The sequence below is a fragment of the Meles meles genome, chromosome 14, assembly GCF_922984935.1.
Source record: "Meles meles chromosome 14, mMelMel3.1 paternal haplotype, whole genome shotgun sequence".
Taxonomy (NCBI): Eukaryota; Metazoa; Chordata; class Mammalia; order Carnivora; family Mustelidae; genus Meles; species Meles meles.
The window spans coordinates 50324094-50339549 of record NC_060079.1 but is presented as its reverse complement, the minus strand read 5'-3'; the positions used below and the strand labels follow the sequence as shown (position 1 = coordinate 50339549).

Here is a 15456-nt window from a genome sequence, read left to right as displayed (position 1 = left end):
TCTACTTTTGTAATTTATCAGTGTAGAGGTTTATACCAAATGGTTTTTTTCTGTGTAGATTTACTTTACCAGAAATTTTTGATTCTGATTGCTTTAGAACATCAAGACTGATGCACATTTACTATAGTTTTTTCCCCATCCTTACTGTTGTTGGTTAGTGATTATTTCTTTATAAAATATTTTCATCTTGTATATTAAAAATATGTAGTAGGGGTGCCTGGCTGGCTCGGTCAGTAGAGCATGTAACTTTTGATCTCGGGGTTGCGAGTTCAAACCCTGAACTGAGCCTACAACTCATTTAAAAAAAATGTAGTAGAAAGTGTGATCAAGATTGAGATAAAACTTATAGAAAATGATAAAACTCAGTTGAATCATTAATGAGTTTCCTTGTTCTGGATACAAACCCCTGTCAGAGTAAAATATTGAAAGGGACATGGATTAATTACTGAGTCAGATTTCATCCACACAATTGATTATATAACACCAACTTGTTTTTGAATTCCCTTAAAATGAAACATTTACAACATAGATACATCTAAAGTAGATAAATGAATCATAATGTCCTAAAGACGTTTTACCAAAAATCAGTGCCTACCGACATGTCTAGCATATTTCTCAAGGTCAGAAGTATGGAGACAATGTGGAGAAATGAATTATGATTTATGAAACTATTTGAAAAAGTTTTCATGCTAGACCGTGTGATACTTAGCATTTTAAGGAAGAAAAGAGCATGGTTTTGAGTAATTCAGGATTGCATTACAGAAGTGTGTGTTTGTGTCTGTGTGTAAGGAAGAGCTGTGCTTCTATGGACATTTTCTTACTCAACCCCTTCTCCCCTTCTTCAGTTGATTAACTCCTGTTTGCTGATATCTCTTCCTTCCAGAGGTGCCCCTACTGTGATGTTCCTACAACACTCCCGTGGAACTTTTACTGCAGTATTTAACATGATTTATTGTAATTCTTTATACTTCTCTTTCCAAAAATAGACTGAGCTACTTGAACTCAGGGACAGAATCTTATTGGTATTTCCAGAACACATTAGAAGGTCATGCACATTAACATTTAATGTTTGTTGACTAAATGAACAAACAAATACCCTACAGAGGCAGATTGCGTAGTGCTCAGGGCTTGGCCTCTGGATCAGATTGCTTTGGTTCACAACTTGGCTCTATAACTTTTTTTAAAGACATTTTTTTAGAGCAGTTTTAGGTTTACAACAGAATTGAGCAGAACATACAGAGATTTTCATATACCCTCTGCCTTCACACATGCACAACCTTCTGCATTGTCAACATTTCCCCCACTGGAGAGGTGCATTTGTGATAATTAATGAACCTACATTGACACATCATAATCACTCCGTCTGTAGTTTGCATTAGGGTCCACTCTTGGTATTGTATATTCCATGGGTTTGGACAAATGTATAATGACCCGTATCCACAATTAATGTATCATGTATAGTATTTTCTCTGCCCTAAGAAACCTCCACACTTTGCCTATTTATTCTACCCCATCCCAACCCCACTCTACTATTATGTGTGAGATATTGAGTATGATGGCATTTTACTTTCTTGTGTTTCAATTTTAGTAAAATAAGGATAATAATAATAATACCTATCTTCAATGTTTGTTACGAATATTGAGTTAGATCACATAGTGAACTTAGCCCAGTGTCTGCCTACCAGTTAGGTAATATAATACATCTGTGATTATTTTGTTATTTTGTTTTATATACTATTCACAGTAAAATGAAAACATTTGGGAAGAGGTCATTCAGAGTGTTGGAAATGGCTTCTCCTACAGAGGAGAGAGTTGGATATTATGTTGCAACTGGGTGTATTTTGGGGTCAAATTCAAGATAATCTTTAAGAACAGATTAATAGTCAACCAGAGCCACTGCACATTTAGGAACAGGTCATGGTGTATTCCAGTGAAATAAAAGACTTAATATATCGTTATTTGTTCAAACAAAATCTAGCTAATAGAAATTGTAAAGATCTATTGAATTTGAAATTTAAATTGAAAAGTTTTAAGAAATAAAGCTTTTTTGTATGACTATGGAGTCTATAGTTTGTATAAAAGATTAGTTTCGATAGTGCCATTTTAGTTAGAATATCTTTTAATATTGAATTTAAATTTCATAAAATATGGTTTTGAGGTATGACAGGAACTGTGAAAAAGAAGCCAATAAAGTATTAATTCTTCTCAAAATCTTAAGAAAGTCATGTACTATTGTTTCTAATTATTCTAGGATTTGTCTCTTAAGGGATCATAGTCATTCTTTGCAGATAATTATAAAAAAGATCTTTTGTGGTAGACCCATCTGTGCCTTGAAAGTCCTCTGAGAAGAAGAGAAAATTATAAAGTGATTAAAAGGTTAAAAGTATTTAGCTTTTTAGACAAACATGTTGCTAAATGACATTTTCAAACAATTTCCCCCCAGGAGAAATATCATATATGAGGATGTACAGTATATGCTATGGAAAGGTAAAAATAAAGAATATTAAACATTTATATTTTTAATTAAAACTTTAAGTTACATTAAACTGCTTTTTAATCCACAAAATATTAATACAATCTGAATGTATTTTTATGATGAATCACTACATATACTTTTAATGTATCATTTATCATTGATGTAAGTAAATAGTTCATATACTATGCTTTGATAAAAGCTAATCTTGAAAAACATATTCCCTAAATTAAGGAATCAAAACTAAGGTTATTTTATTAATTCTGAGATTAATATAACTAAATACATTACATTAATTTTAAAGAATTTTTTAATGTGGCCCTTATGTATATAGATTCTAAAAAGGGAGAGAGGGACTTGTAAACATTAAGGACTAGATTATCCCAAGTATGTAACCTGTCCGACAGGGACTCTTTTTAGCATTTTGGCTGTCATTTATTAACTCAATATACAAATGCTTAAGAGTATCTTAGTCACATTCCGGTATGTTAGAACTCTTCTGGGGATAATTTCTTATTCAGTGTTTAATAGCTCTAATGAAGGTGGAGACTCAGATATTTTGTCAGTGATCTGTGCAACAGGTTTTGTGTCGAATTTCTGATATTGTTTCAGGCCTAGATAGTGTTAGTTTCGAAGTCAGAGGCAACAACAACTCTTCCTCACCAAAGTAGCTAATTCTAACTCCCGTTTATTTTTTGTTGGTGATGATTTCAGTTTATTCACGGTAACCTTCTGTTTTGAGTAATTATCAAGTCTTACGTTAACTCCGTAGAATATGTGAATTCCTGCTTTTCTTGTCCTTAGGAAATAATTCACAAGTGACCATTGCCATGTGACATATGACGCAGCATGGCTTGGTAATATTGAGGCATGAAGGATTTCCATGATTTAAATATCAGCATACTGTGAGGAAGAACATATTCCACTAGGATACAAATCTCTAAACAACCTCACTGGAAATAACTGTTTTTCATGTTAAAACAAGTTTCGTGAATGCCTATTTTAACACATTCTTAGAGGTTTATAATATATATCAGCATAGTGAAAACTCTGAGAAACTGTCCCACAAAACAAAAATATTAAAAGCTTTGGGAATTTGTGAAGTGCTTCCCCAACACTCATGTCCATTGAATAGGATTAACTAGGCATGTCCCAAATTCATTTGAGCACAGAGCATTTTTAAAAAATTATTTTAAATTCTTTTTCAAAGGAAATTTTATTTTGTGTTTGTATATGTATTTGTTTAGTTATATACAGAGTTTTCTTCTGTCTTAGTCTCGCTCAGGTTGCCATAACAAAATGCCATAGCCTGGGTGACTTGAAAAACAGAAAATCATTTTCTCATAGATCTGGAGGGGCAGTCTGAGGTCAGGGTACTAGCGTGGTCAGTTTTTTGGGGATGGCTCTCTTTACCGGTTGTAGATGGCCTTCCTACTGTGTCGTCAGGTAGCTGAGAGAGAGCAAACAAGCAGTTCTGGTGTCTCTAATTACAAGGCCCTAATCTCATCATGAGGTCCTCACTGATACATCCTCATCTAAGCATAATTACCTCCCAAAGGTCCCATCTCCAAATACCATCACATTAGGGTTAGGGTCTCCACTTATGAATGTGGAGGGGAGCACAATTCAGTTTATAATACTTGCCCTATAAAGAGTCGAAGGACGCTTGTGTGCTTTGGGCTCGTGAGCGGTGATCTGAGGGTGCTCCTCAATGTCAGCTGGTGATATTTTAAGTGTCTGCTCTGTGGAACTTGGTATTTTGGTGACTATGGAAAATCATCTCTTTGATGAGTTAGTTCATAATCTATTTGTACTGAGAAATACACATGGCTGGGGAAACACACCTATACAGAAAACACAGAGAGTCCAAACCAATGAGAGAAATGAGATTGAGAAAGTGCTCACATTTGCCATCATTGCAAAAAAAGTAATGTATCCTTCAAACTTTTGCTGTCTATAGCAAAAGCAAAACAAAACAAAACAACAAAAAAACTCCATGCAAAGGGAAAATATGGTGACCATAGACTTTCTGGATTATTCATATTGTCATCTTTCAGAAAGCTGAAAAAAAGTTCAGCTAGCAAGTTAACAAGCTCTTTCTAAGGGAAAAATACCTGTTTGTAAACTGAGGATTATGAATCCTCTGCTTCTTTTAGTGAAATGTATACACATATTAATCTTCAGAGCTTCTTTGCATTTTTTATTTTGATGGATTTATTTTATGAGGTTGATTTAATCTGGAGGAGATCAATGATTATTTGTACTTTACATATTTTAGATTAATTTTATAATTCTCACAAGAGTAATATTTTTATACATAATTATCTGATTTTTATTACATGTTTTAGAACTGAACAACAGAATAAAGATCAAGAGGATAAATTGTATCTAGGTAGCTTCCATCGCTTGCTTTGGCAGCACATATACGGTATCTAGTTTCCGCTATGTGTAGAGGTAAATCTCGGGCACTGATCAAGTTTAGCCAGGATCATAGTTTGTCCACAATGAATTATAAAAAAAAATATGACCAATCATTCAAGTGTTAAATGAATGTGAAACAGTTTGTTTTTATATTTTAAATTAAGATATGCTTTTGACAGATAATCTGAAATCTTCAGATAGAGAAAAAATATGTACTACTTTAACTAGCAATTATCCCTTCTAATACTTTATTTTATTTTATTTTTTTGACAGAGATCACAAATAGGGAGAGAGGCAGGCAGAGAGAGAGAGAGAGAGAGAGAGAGAGGGAGAGGAGGAGGAGGAGGAAGCAGGCTCCCCACTGAGCAGAAAGGCTGATGTGGGCCTCATTCCCAGGACCCTGGGATCATGACCTGACCTGAAAGCAGAGGCTTTAACCCACTGAGCCACCCAGGTGCCCCCCCCTCTAATATTTTAGTATGTTTCTTTCCAGTCTTTTTTCTATATATGTTCATTGCCTTTTTTACTTAATTTCCCTTTCCCTCTTGTGCCCCTGTATGTACACATCTGCAGGTTTTATCTTGCTTTTTTCATTTCACTTAGGACACAAGCATTTTCTCATAATCTCTTTAAAAACATCACTTTTCATAAAAAAAATCACTTTTCATGACTTCAAATGTTCAAGTGGATATGCAAATCATTAAGGAAATTGTACCTTTCCTTTTAGAAATACGAATGTGTGTGTGTGTGTGTGTGTGTGTGTGTGTGTGTGTGTGATATATTTGACTATATGTTTAGTCATTGTTCTCATATATTTTCATTTGGCTTTGTGGAAGTAGTTTACTAGAAAAAAATTTGCAGACTGTAAACACGCAATTGGAATTTTCCTGGGGAGAAGGCAAATGAACTCTTGTCAATTCATGAAGCAAGCGACTTTCACCTGTAAATTCTTGTTTGTATTCCAAGACTAGAATCAATGCTCACTTGCTGCCATGTATTTTAGTTCTGTGCTATAATCCCACAGGCTATTTCATTTTGTCTTCCTCCCCAAAGAAGGGAGCGTTTCTTTATGCTTGCAATGCTAGTGTCTAGCCCGTTGCTTGTCCTACAGTACCTACTTTTTCTCAGATAGATGGATGAATGAATTGAATGCTTGAATGGAACCCTGCTTTAAGCTGGTAGGATTTGGAACCAAAATTTCTGCTAGGCAGCTGCTTTTGCATTTCCTAATTAATAACTATCGCAGTCTCTTTCTGGATTTTACATGTTTCTCTGTTCCAACTCTTGGAAAGAAAATTGGACTTAATTTCTCAAAAACTACTGAAAAAATTAGCAGAAGATGATGTCTATGGGGAAGACTGGGGAATTGCTGACTCTGTGATGTACCCTCCCTCTAACATTTTAAATGCCTCCACTCTTTGGATGCACTTAGCTGCTTATTAATTCATATCACTTTAGTTTTCTTTTGTTAAGTTGGATTTTGACTTCACCCTGAATAAGTACAATAAAGGACCAGGAAGAGTTGGTAAACATTATACAGTTGTGGGAGAGAGACAGAAATTAGCATGAGACTGATTTAATGGTGTGAACTAAGGAGAGACATCTGCCCAGGGATCTGTTTGGAAAAGAAAGATTTTTATTCAAGAGCTGCAGGAGAGAGCATGCCTGGGTGGATTCCTAAGTAAGTGAGATATTAAGTGTGGATTTGGACATCTCTAAGCCATTGCTCTCCTCTTATAATGCAGATGGTTGAAAATACTAAAGGCTGCACTATGGCTCATGTGTAAAGCTGGCAAAAACAATTACCAAAGTCATAAATTTGATTTCATTCAAGCTGTTAAGGGTAATAATTTATTTAAGTGAGGTCTTCTGCTTTGATTAGAACTAGGGAAGTTCAGCTGTTCTAATCCTTTGGGGTAGAGCTGGGTTACTGTTATAGATAAGGAGGCTTGAAGGTGGCTACTACTGAGGCTGTTGATCATTCCAACAGGAAATGCTTTTGCTAATTGTTTCATTTCCTCTTTTCAGTTAAGTGTTTATTTTTCTTTCCAAGAGTAACTTCTTTCTTACAAAGTAAACACGTCCACTTAAAAAAAAAATCCTAATTTAATCGGATGTTTTCAGAGAAGTTACAGCTAACCTATGGCTCGATCAAGGCCACACTTTTCTAGTAAATTGGTAGAGCCAGCATTTGAAGATAGAGTTATCAAGGCAATATCTGTGTGGCCAGAAGGTCACAGTACCACACTGGTTCTGAGAATTTCCCTAAAGCTCTGTGGAAAGTAATTTAAATATTCACGTATTTTACAATTCAGTTCTCTTCTGTAGAGACAAACCCTCTGGCAGTTAGTGACTAAGACTGCTTACCAAACCCATCAATAAGAGGACCTAACCCAACTGTTGGTGAAGGAAAGTCTTGTTAATAAATAAACCCTGTAACTTTCCCTCTGCCAAGAAGTCTCGTATAACTCGAAGGAGAGGTTCTAGTGATCTTATTCTTGAAAATTCGTATTCAAGGGTAAGTGACTCGACCATCCTTCCAAATCTTTTCTTGCAGTCTCCTCCATTCTTTGAGTAGGTATCTCAAAAATGTGCTCCCTTCTAATTGTAAAGTAATCCTCAGTGGGGTGTTCATTGATGGCTTTAGGGTGTAACCACCACCAGGGTATTTGCATTTTAATGGAAGGCTTTAAAAGATCTAAGGCTTCAAGACTGAAAGCAGTAAATCTCTGCTGGTGAAATTGGAGGCAGTGTGATAGATTGGGTAGGAGATATCTGGGGTGAAAGGAGCTCACTGGGTCTATTCTAATCACAGCGTGAACTACAGTGTTCCTACTTAGTGGCCTGACTTCCACTTCCAGAGTGAGGGCAGTGAGGACAGCTCCTGTGGCCTGAATAATAAAGTACTCTTCAACAGTTTCACTTTCTTTAAAAGCAAGACAAATTAAAGGGCTAAAACTTTAAAATGTTAGTTTCCTTTTCCTTTCCCATTTTCTCCAAAGCATCTTGCTTGAGATCTCTCAATATCTCTTTTTTTCCCGGACCTCTGATGTAATTTAGGATTATACTGAGACTTAAAATTCCCAACTTTTGTCAGGCCTTACTTTGAGACCACTGGAATGGATGAGGTAGGATACTTGATGAATTTTGGGGAAAGGACTTCCTAAATTGGATTAAAACTTATTTAAAGACATACAGTGAAAAGAAAAAAAGAAAACGGAAAGAAAATAAATATATGTAGTAATCCGGGCACTGGGTTAAGTTTTTATGACACAGAGATATATTTTATACACTTTCTGCCATGTATGCTGGAGAGTAAAACAAATGCACAGATTACTACCATCAGCGCAGAGAGAGCTATGATAGAATTGTTCACCATGGGTTATCATGGTGCATACAAAGCATACTAACTAGAAGTGGTTAGTAAGTAGGATAGTTAAAATTTAGCCAAGTTTAGCCAGGTGAAGTGGGGATGACGGTGAGTTCTTGTAGAAAGGCCTTGGGGACAAAGGAAGCAGCATCTATAAAGGTGGTATAAATGGGAGACCAAAGCAACTTGTGACACTCTGCATTTGGGGTGGGGGCGGCACATGAATGTGAGAATAAAATGGTGCAATTGAAACTTAGACACGGGCCAAGCATTGGAAGCCTTTGCAGCCATGGTAAGGAGTGTAAATCTTACGGAAAACTACTGATATATTTAAGCAAATGGAAAACATGATCAAATTAGCATTTTAGAAAAAAATCCTCCTGAGATCAGTATGGAGAGTTGTCCTGACTCTGGACTCTAGGCTTTATAGGCTATATATGGACTCTGTAGGCATGGAGGCAGACCTTAGAAGAGTTAGGAGAAGGTAATAGTAGGTCAAGTAAGAAAGGAGGGATTGACCTGGAAGATAGAAGCAGGGATAGAGAAAGGAGAATAGATCAGAGAGACCTCTTCCTTGAGATGATATTTGAGTGTACAAGGTTGGCAGGGAGACACAGCTGAGTCCTGGGTTTTTGGCTTGGTCAGTTAGGTGCCATTTTGCTGAACCAGGGAAAGAGAGAGAGATTTTAATGGGGGAAGATGCTGAGTTCAGATTTGGACAAGCTGAGTCTTAGATTATCAAAGAACATCTAAGCAGAGATTTCCAGTAGACAGGCATTAATCTGTCTGAATCACAGGAGGAAGACCTAGATTGTAGATACACATTTAGCCATTATTCCTCAGCATCTCAGGAATTGTCAGTAGCAGGATTACTCAGGAAGAATGACAATTATCAGAGGGCTGTTGATTAACCCTAGGCAAGTAACCAAAGTTAAAGAAACAGCTGAAGATAAAGAATGATAATAACAGATAAGAATAAGTAGCCAGACAGTTACTACACTATGAGGGAGAAAGTCCTTATGGAATAGCAAAACAAACTCACAGTCTCCTTGCTTTTGGTTCAAAGCCCTTCAGGATTCTGACCCAGGCAGTAAATTTGGTATTATCCATCTTTGTTCCTCATCTTCCTTGACCTGTTTTGGCTCACTGGAGATAACCCTGCACATTCATACATTGTCATGTTTCCATTCTTCTCTCATATTCTCACTGGTGCACTTTTCTTCCATTCTTTTCCTCTCCATAGCTGCCTAACTCTTCCTGCAGAATTCTCTTCTAATGCTTCTACTGCCATGAAATTTTATCTTGCTTCCCTCAACATGGAAGTATCATCATCCGGCTTAACCTCCAATTAGTATTCAGCTTGCAACTTTCTTATGACACTTAGTACATTCTGGTGTATGCCATAGTTATTTATGCACCAGATTGTCCCCCTTAGGCAAGAGCATAAACTCCTGAAAGTTAAAGAACCCATTCTCCCAAATTAATCACAGTGGACACTGTGATTCAAATCACAGCATATGGCTTTGAAAACAGCAAGTGCTTAATAATTGTTTGTTAAATAATCACATATATTACTTACACTAAATAATAAAGGCAAGATCTTTGACTCTTCTGATGAAGCAAAGGATCTCAGTTGAGGCTAATATGGAAATGTGAACTTAGGAAGGCTCTTTCCAGTGGTTCTGAGATGTCTAGGCACATACCGGCCATATGATGGAAAGCATTTCATAAAAGCGTATTCATGATACAGGCGCAGAAAGGAGAAACATAACGCTAAGTGTGTTTGTTTCAAGAATTGCTAAAATTATATTCTTCATGTTATTCTCATGCAAAAGTAGTAAACCCTTACCTCCTTTTCACCTTGTGCTTTTAAAATTTTAAAAGTTAATTTCATGCAATAGGTATGTAAAGGACAAGTACTGCTAAAACACAAACACGATGTATTTTTATTTATCCTAAAGGCAGATATGAGATGTTATACTGGCAGTTTCTCAGCAATGTCCTGCAAATAATCCTAAGCCTTTCCAATTTATTTTAGGGTATTAAAAGTAAAGCAACCTAGTGGGGCTGTTCATTTAAATAGAATAGGGTTAAATGATAACTTGACTTATCTTTTAAATGACAAAAAATAAAGAAATTGCAAGACCTTTTCACACATTAGATATGTATTGTCATTTATCATCTAGATATCAGGCTAGCAGTGCGAAGTAATAAAACATATCATCGAAAAATGTGCTATAGGTCTGAATCACTCTTTCATTCCACCTCCCAGCTAACTGTAGTATTAAATCAAACAAGCAGAACATTTCCTTAGGCAGCCATTGCCTTTTAATTTCCTGAAGAACCTTAAAATATCATTCATTACAAGTACTACACATATTTGGTTTTTAAAAGTCTCATAAATCAATAGCAAGCTGACTGTAATAATTATTACAAGTTAGTGCATAATTTTCGTGCTGAAGGCTGCATGCAGAACTTTAGCATATGCAAACGAGGCAATTCAAACTGTGTATAGATATTAATATGAAGAAGCAGGTAACGAGGTGCAGGCTATGAATTATGCATCAAGAGTGGCTGATCTTCAATGAGGAAAATGAATTCAGCATGTAATCTAATTAGTGATGGAAGTCTATTACATCTAACTGCAAAAGCAACCGTCCTTGAAACAAATTTATTTACAGTCCATGTTACCACTTGAAACAACTTTGAAATGATGTGTAAGACAACAGCTTAATTGTAAAAATTTTTTGTTTGTTTGTTTCAGTTCTAGACCTGGAAGGCCTCCTAAGAGGACTCAAAGTGTCACCTCTCCAGAGAACTCTCATATCATGCCACATTCTGTCCCTGGCCTCATGTCTCCTGGGATAATCCCACCAACAGGTAAGAATACTACCCATTTATGACAAAAACATTAAAAGTCAACCGATGCCATAGTTCTTGCATGTGTATATGTATGTTTACATAGATATTTACACTCATCAATTGTGTTTTGTGCACACTAATATTGTGTTGTTGATGAGAATTTCTTGCAAAATTGCATTGTGGTTATCATCTTTTCTTTATTTAAAATAAAATGAAAGAAGCTAAATTGAGCACCGTGCTAGGAGTGATTCTACTTAATCCTCTCACTAATTTCAAACAACAAATTATTATCCATATTTTCCTGGTAAGTAGTCGAAGCTAGGAGAGAATCAAGTGACTCTCCCAAGGTCCATTAGCTTGTAACTGTTAGTGGTTATTCAAATCCAGGTCTCTGGATTCTAAATTTATGTTTTCATTCATAAGAATTCTGAAATAAATGGAAATGCACCCAAACAAGACTAACTATGTCAATAAAATATCTATTTTTTCAAACTATAGTGTGAATACATTTCCATTAGAAACCTCTGAAAGATGTTCATTTCCGGAATTTTAAAAACATTCAAGAAAAGAAAGAATAGTCCTGACTGCCTAAGTTCCATACCATAAACAAGTTTAATAATGCACTAGATATGAAAATAACTCATTTGGTTCTACTACTTGGATGTGTTGATTGAGGCTTTAATTTACTTACTTTTCATCCGGACCAATGAGCAAATTAAAATAATAATGGTCATGATATTACTTGTATTCATTCTTATCATCACAGGAGTTTATTGAGGAGGTATATGTATAAACACAGTCACCATTAACACAAACTAATACAGGAAGGATAAACTGGCAAGATGGGGAGAGAGTCTTTCTCTTTTCTCTGAATTCCCATATCAGTGTTTTCTTTTTATTTTGTAACATTTCTCTTTCTCTATGCTGTGATACTATCATGGATAACCTGATTTCATAGTTCATATTTGGTAGAGAGCTCTTTGAAAGTATGACTATTTTAATTCACCTTTATTTTTGTGAGAACATCTGAATGGTTCTTTCACCTTTGGGGACCTTTATTAAATATCTGTTGAGTTGATTTTGAAACTATTTCTTCATTTTATGTATTTAATTTTTTCCAGTAAGGTACCACGGTATATACTTAGCAGCAAATTATTTTAAGTGCCACGGAGTGTTGTATTTTTATGCTAATTTTGCAGATGAAAAATCGAGTATAGAAAAATGAAATCAATAGTTGAAAATGACCCAGTTACAAAATGAGTATCATCATTTCCATTCGTTTAATTAGTCATGTTCCTCAAGTGATTGAATCCTACTGGCTGAAATTCTAATTCCAAATTTGAGATTCAGGAAAGAAATAGACAGTGCTTTGTTAAATTTAACTGGTTTTATTTAACTAGATAAAATTTCCTGATCTGAAAATTTGGCAATTTTTTGGTACCACGTAGGCTAGATGTAACTAAAATCTTAACTGTTCATGTCTTATGCTTGAAAGACTCAGGTGTGCTAGAAGACAGAATTGTTGACTTAATTAACTTCTCAATGAACTGTGTTATGGGGATTAAAAAATCATTTTAATAATCATTATTCTGTATTTGAAAAGTTTGTGTTGCAGGTATCTTATGGGTGAAAAGTATTTTAGATTGTATTCATATTAAGATAGGGAGGATCTGGTTCCAAATTGTCTGCCAACATTTAATATTTCAAGGGGAAGACAATAAATAGTTCATTACAAAAGTAATGAAGAAATAAGATGATTTTATCACAGTCTAAGTATAGCAATATCTCACATAGTTAACACCAAAAAGTAACCTCCGGGTAAGTAAAATTTCTAAACAACTGATGATCATAGGCCAAAACTGAAAATCAAAATCTTAAGATATTTTCAATAGACCCCTTTCTGAAATATATTACATACTTCCCTGGCTTGGTGAACAGAGGCACCAAAGATAATTTAAACTTGACTCATTATTAGGAACATTCATTTTTTAATTTTTTAAAAAGATTTTATTTATTTATTTGACAGACAGAGATCACAAGTAGGCAGAGAGGCAGGTAGAGAGGGGGAAGCAGGCTCCCTGCTGAGCAGAGAGCCAATGGATGTGGGGCTCAGGCTCAGGGCTAGATACCAGGACCCTGGGATCATGACCTGAGCCGAAGGCAGAGGCTTTAACCCACTGAGCCACCCAGGCACCCCAGGAACATTCATTTTTGAAGTAGGATCAATTTTATGTATTTCAATTGCTGTCCTGTTCTCAGACATGTTTTTGTTTGTTTGTTTACTTTTGTTCTTCCTAGTGTATTGTGAACCCAGAAACCAGAATTTCTTTCAAGCTTATTAAGCATTATATTGATACAGACCTTAAAGAGTCATGTTCTAGAAAAAGATGAGGAAAGAGAGGCTCATCACGAGAGCAAAATGGATTGAAAAGTAGGTTTTGAACAGCTAAGTGCTCTATAGAGCCCAGTGAATGACTTTAAGACATGGGGAGCATGACATTACTATTTCACTTACTTTCTTTTTCATTTGTTTCAAGTTTTTAATTTAAATTTTAGTTAGTTTACATATAGTGTAATGCTAGTTTCAGGAGTAGAATTTGTGTCAACACGGACATATAACATCCAGGGCTCATCACAAGTCCCCCCCCTTAATACCCATCACACCTGTAGCCCAACCCCCCACTCACCTCCCCTCAGTTTGTTCTCTATAGTTAAGAGTCTCTTATGGTTTGACTCCCTCTCCCCCCTCTCTCTCGCTCTCTTTTTTTCCTTTCTCCTGTGTTCATCTGTTTTGTTTCTTAAATTCCATGTATATTTCACTTACTTTCAGCTTTCAGAGATTGTCCATAGATTTGTACCTGCCAGGAATTTGACTGTTGCATATGAATGGTGTTATCTTAATATATTCAGTGTGATTGCTCTTTCTGCATAGAGTTTTTCTAGATGGAGAAGTTTAGATTTTAGTTGAACACAGACTAATATCTCCATCCCTTGGATTATTTACTCACTTGAAACATTAACTGGAAACCTAATGGTCTTAAAGAAATCTTACAGTTCTTAAAAGAGTGTAGCACTTTTTTTCCAAGGAGAACTTAGTGTATTCAGGGAATATAATCCACTATGAATATACAGAATTTTATCTCCCAGGACTCTTTTTTTACTTACTACTTTCTTTTCTATATTTGTGACTTAGAAACACACTCACACACACACATATTTTTTTTTTCTTCCCAAGATGAGGAAGTGAAGTGTGTTAGTTTTTGGTTTTTTTTTTTAAATGTGATGAAGAAGTTACATATCAGTATTGCAAACTGGTATTAAGCAAACTAGTTTGATGATGTTTCTACCATGTTTTTAACCTGTGCGTTTGGAATTTTAAAAATTTATTTCCAAGAGTCTATAGGTAGATCAGTATCTTTAAAAAGCTTGGAAATCATGTTTCTAAAACTAGTAAAACAAACAAACAAGTACTTAAGCCTCAAGAAAACAGAGAAAGAAAGAACCCCTGTCCTTAAAATCTCAAATCCTTTCTAAGATTTAAACTGTAACCTACCTGTGAAGATTGACATGTACTTTTGGACTCCCAGTATTACCATTTGAAATGTATAAACAATGCAAATTTACCTTTGACGTTGCCAAAATTGGTCCTGTGAAAAAGAAAATTTATTAATTTTGATAAATTTATAAAAATCTATCAATTTATTCTTAATCATCATGTTTTCTTTTCAACAATTGAACATTGGAATTAAATGATGATCTTTCCTGGAGGCATCTGTTTTCTTAGGGAAAAAAAACCAACAAAAAAAGACTATCTTTATGCTGTTGCTTTTTTTTTTTTTTAAAGTATACTCCCAGCCCTAATATTATGTACTTAGGTATCTATAATTAAAAGAAAAACTTTAAGATTGCTTATCAAGTTTTTATTTGTTATTTTGGCTGCTTGAGGGGGCTTGTGTGTAACCTTAGAAGGGGGCGTGGGCAGATGGTGATAATTTCCAAAATTTATGGTTCTCACAGGATGCCATGGCAACGAAAAGTGGAAGTTAATGAAAGAAAGAAGGCTCTTTGTAGAGTCTCACAACGCAATGCCTCCTGTAGTGCTCTCTACATTTATTTGGACTGAGTACATGTCATAAATCATTTTTGATAACAAATACCAGTTTGGAATAAATTTATCCTAGCAACAGACTTCCAATAACATTCATACTTTTTATAGAATTATGTGTATTTGACAATTAAGGAAAGAGTTATTTAGGAATTCTAAATATTCCCCTCTTGTGCCAGGAATGCAATTTGGCTAGTGTATTTGGCCAACTTCCTGTTTTTATCT

At 35.3% G+C, this 15456-nt stretch overlaps 1 protein-coding gene across 1 annotated transcript in view; it reads left to right on the top strand.

The window, feature by feature from the left end:
- DACH1 (dachshund family transcription factor 1) overlaps positions 1-15456 on the top strand; it is a 428800-nt gene that overhangs the window by 172854 nt on the left and 240490 nt on the right. The window contains exon 2 of the mRNA XM_045978290.1: positions 11029-11144. Coding sequence (XP_045834246.1) covers positions 11029-11144 — 116 coding nt within the window. The remainder of the gene's footprint in view (positions 1-11028; positions 11145-15456) is intronic.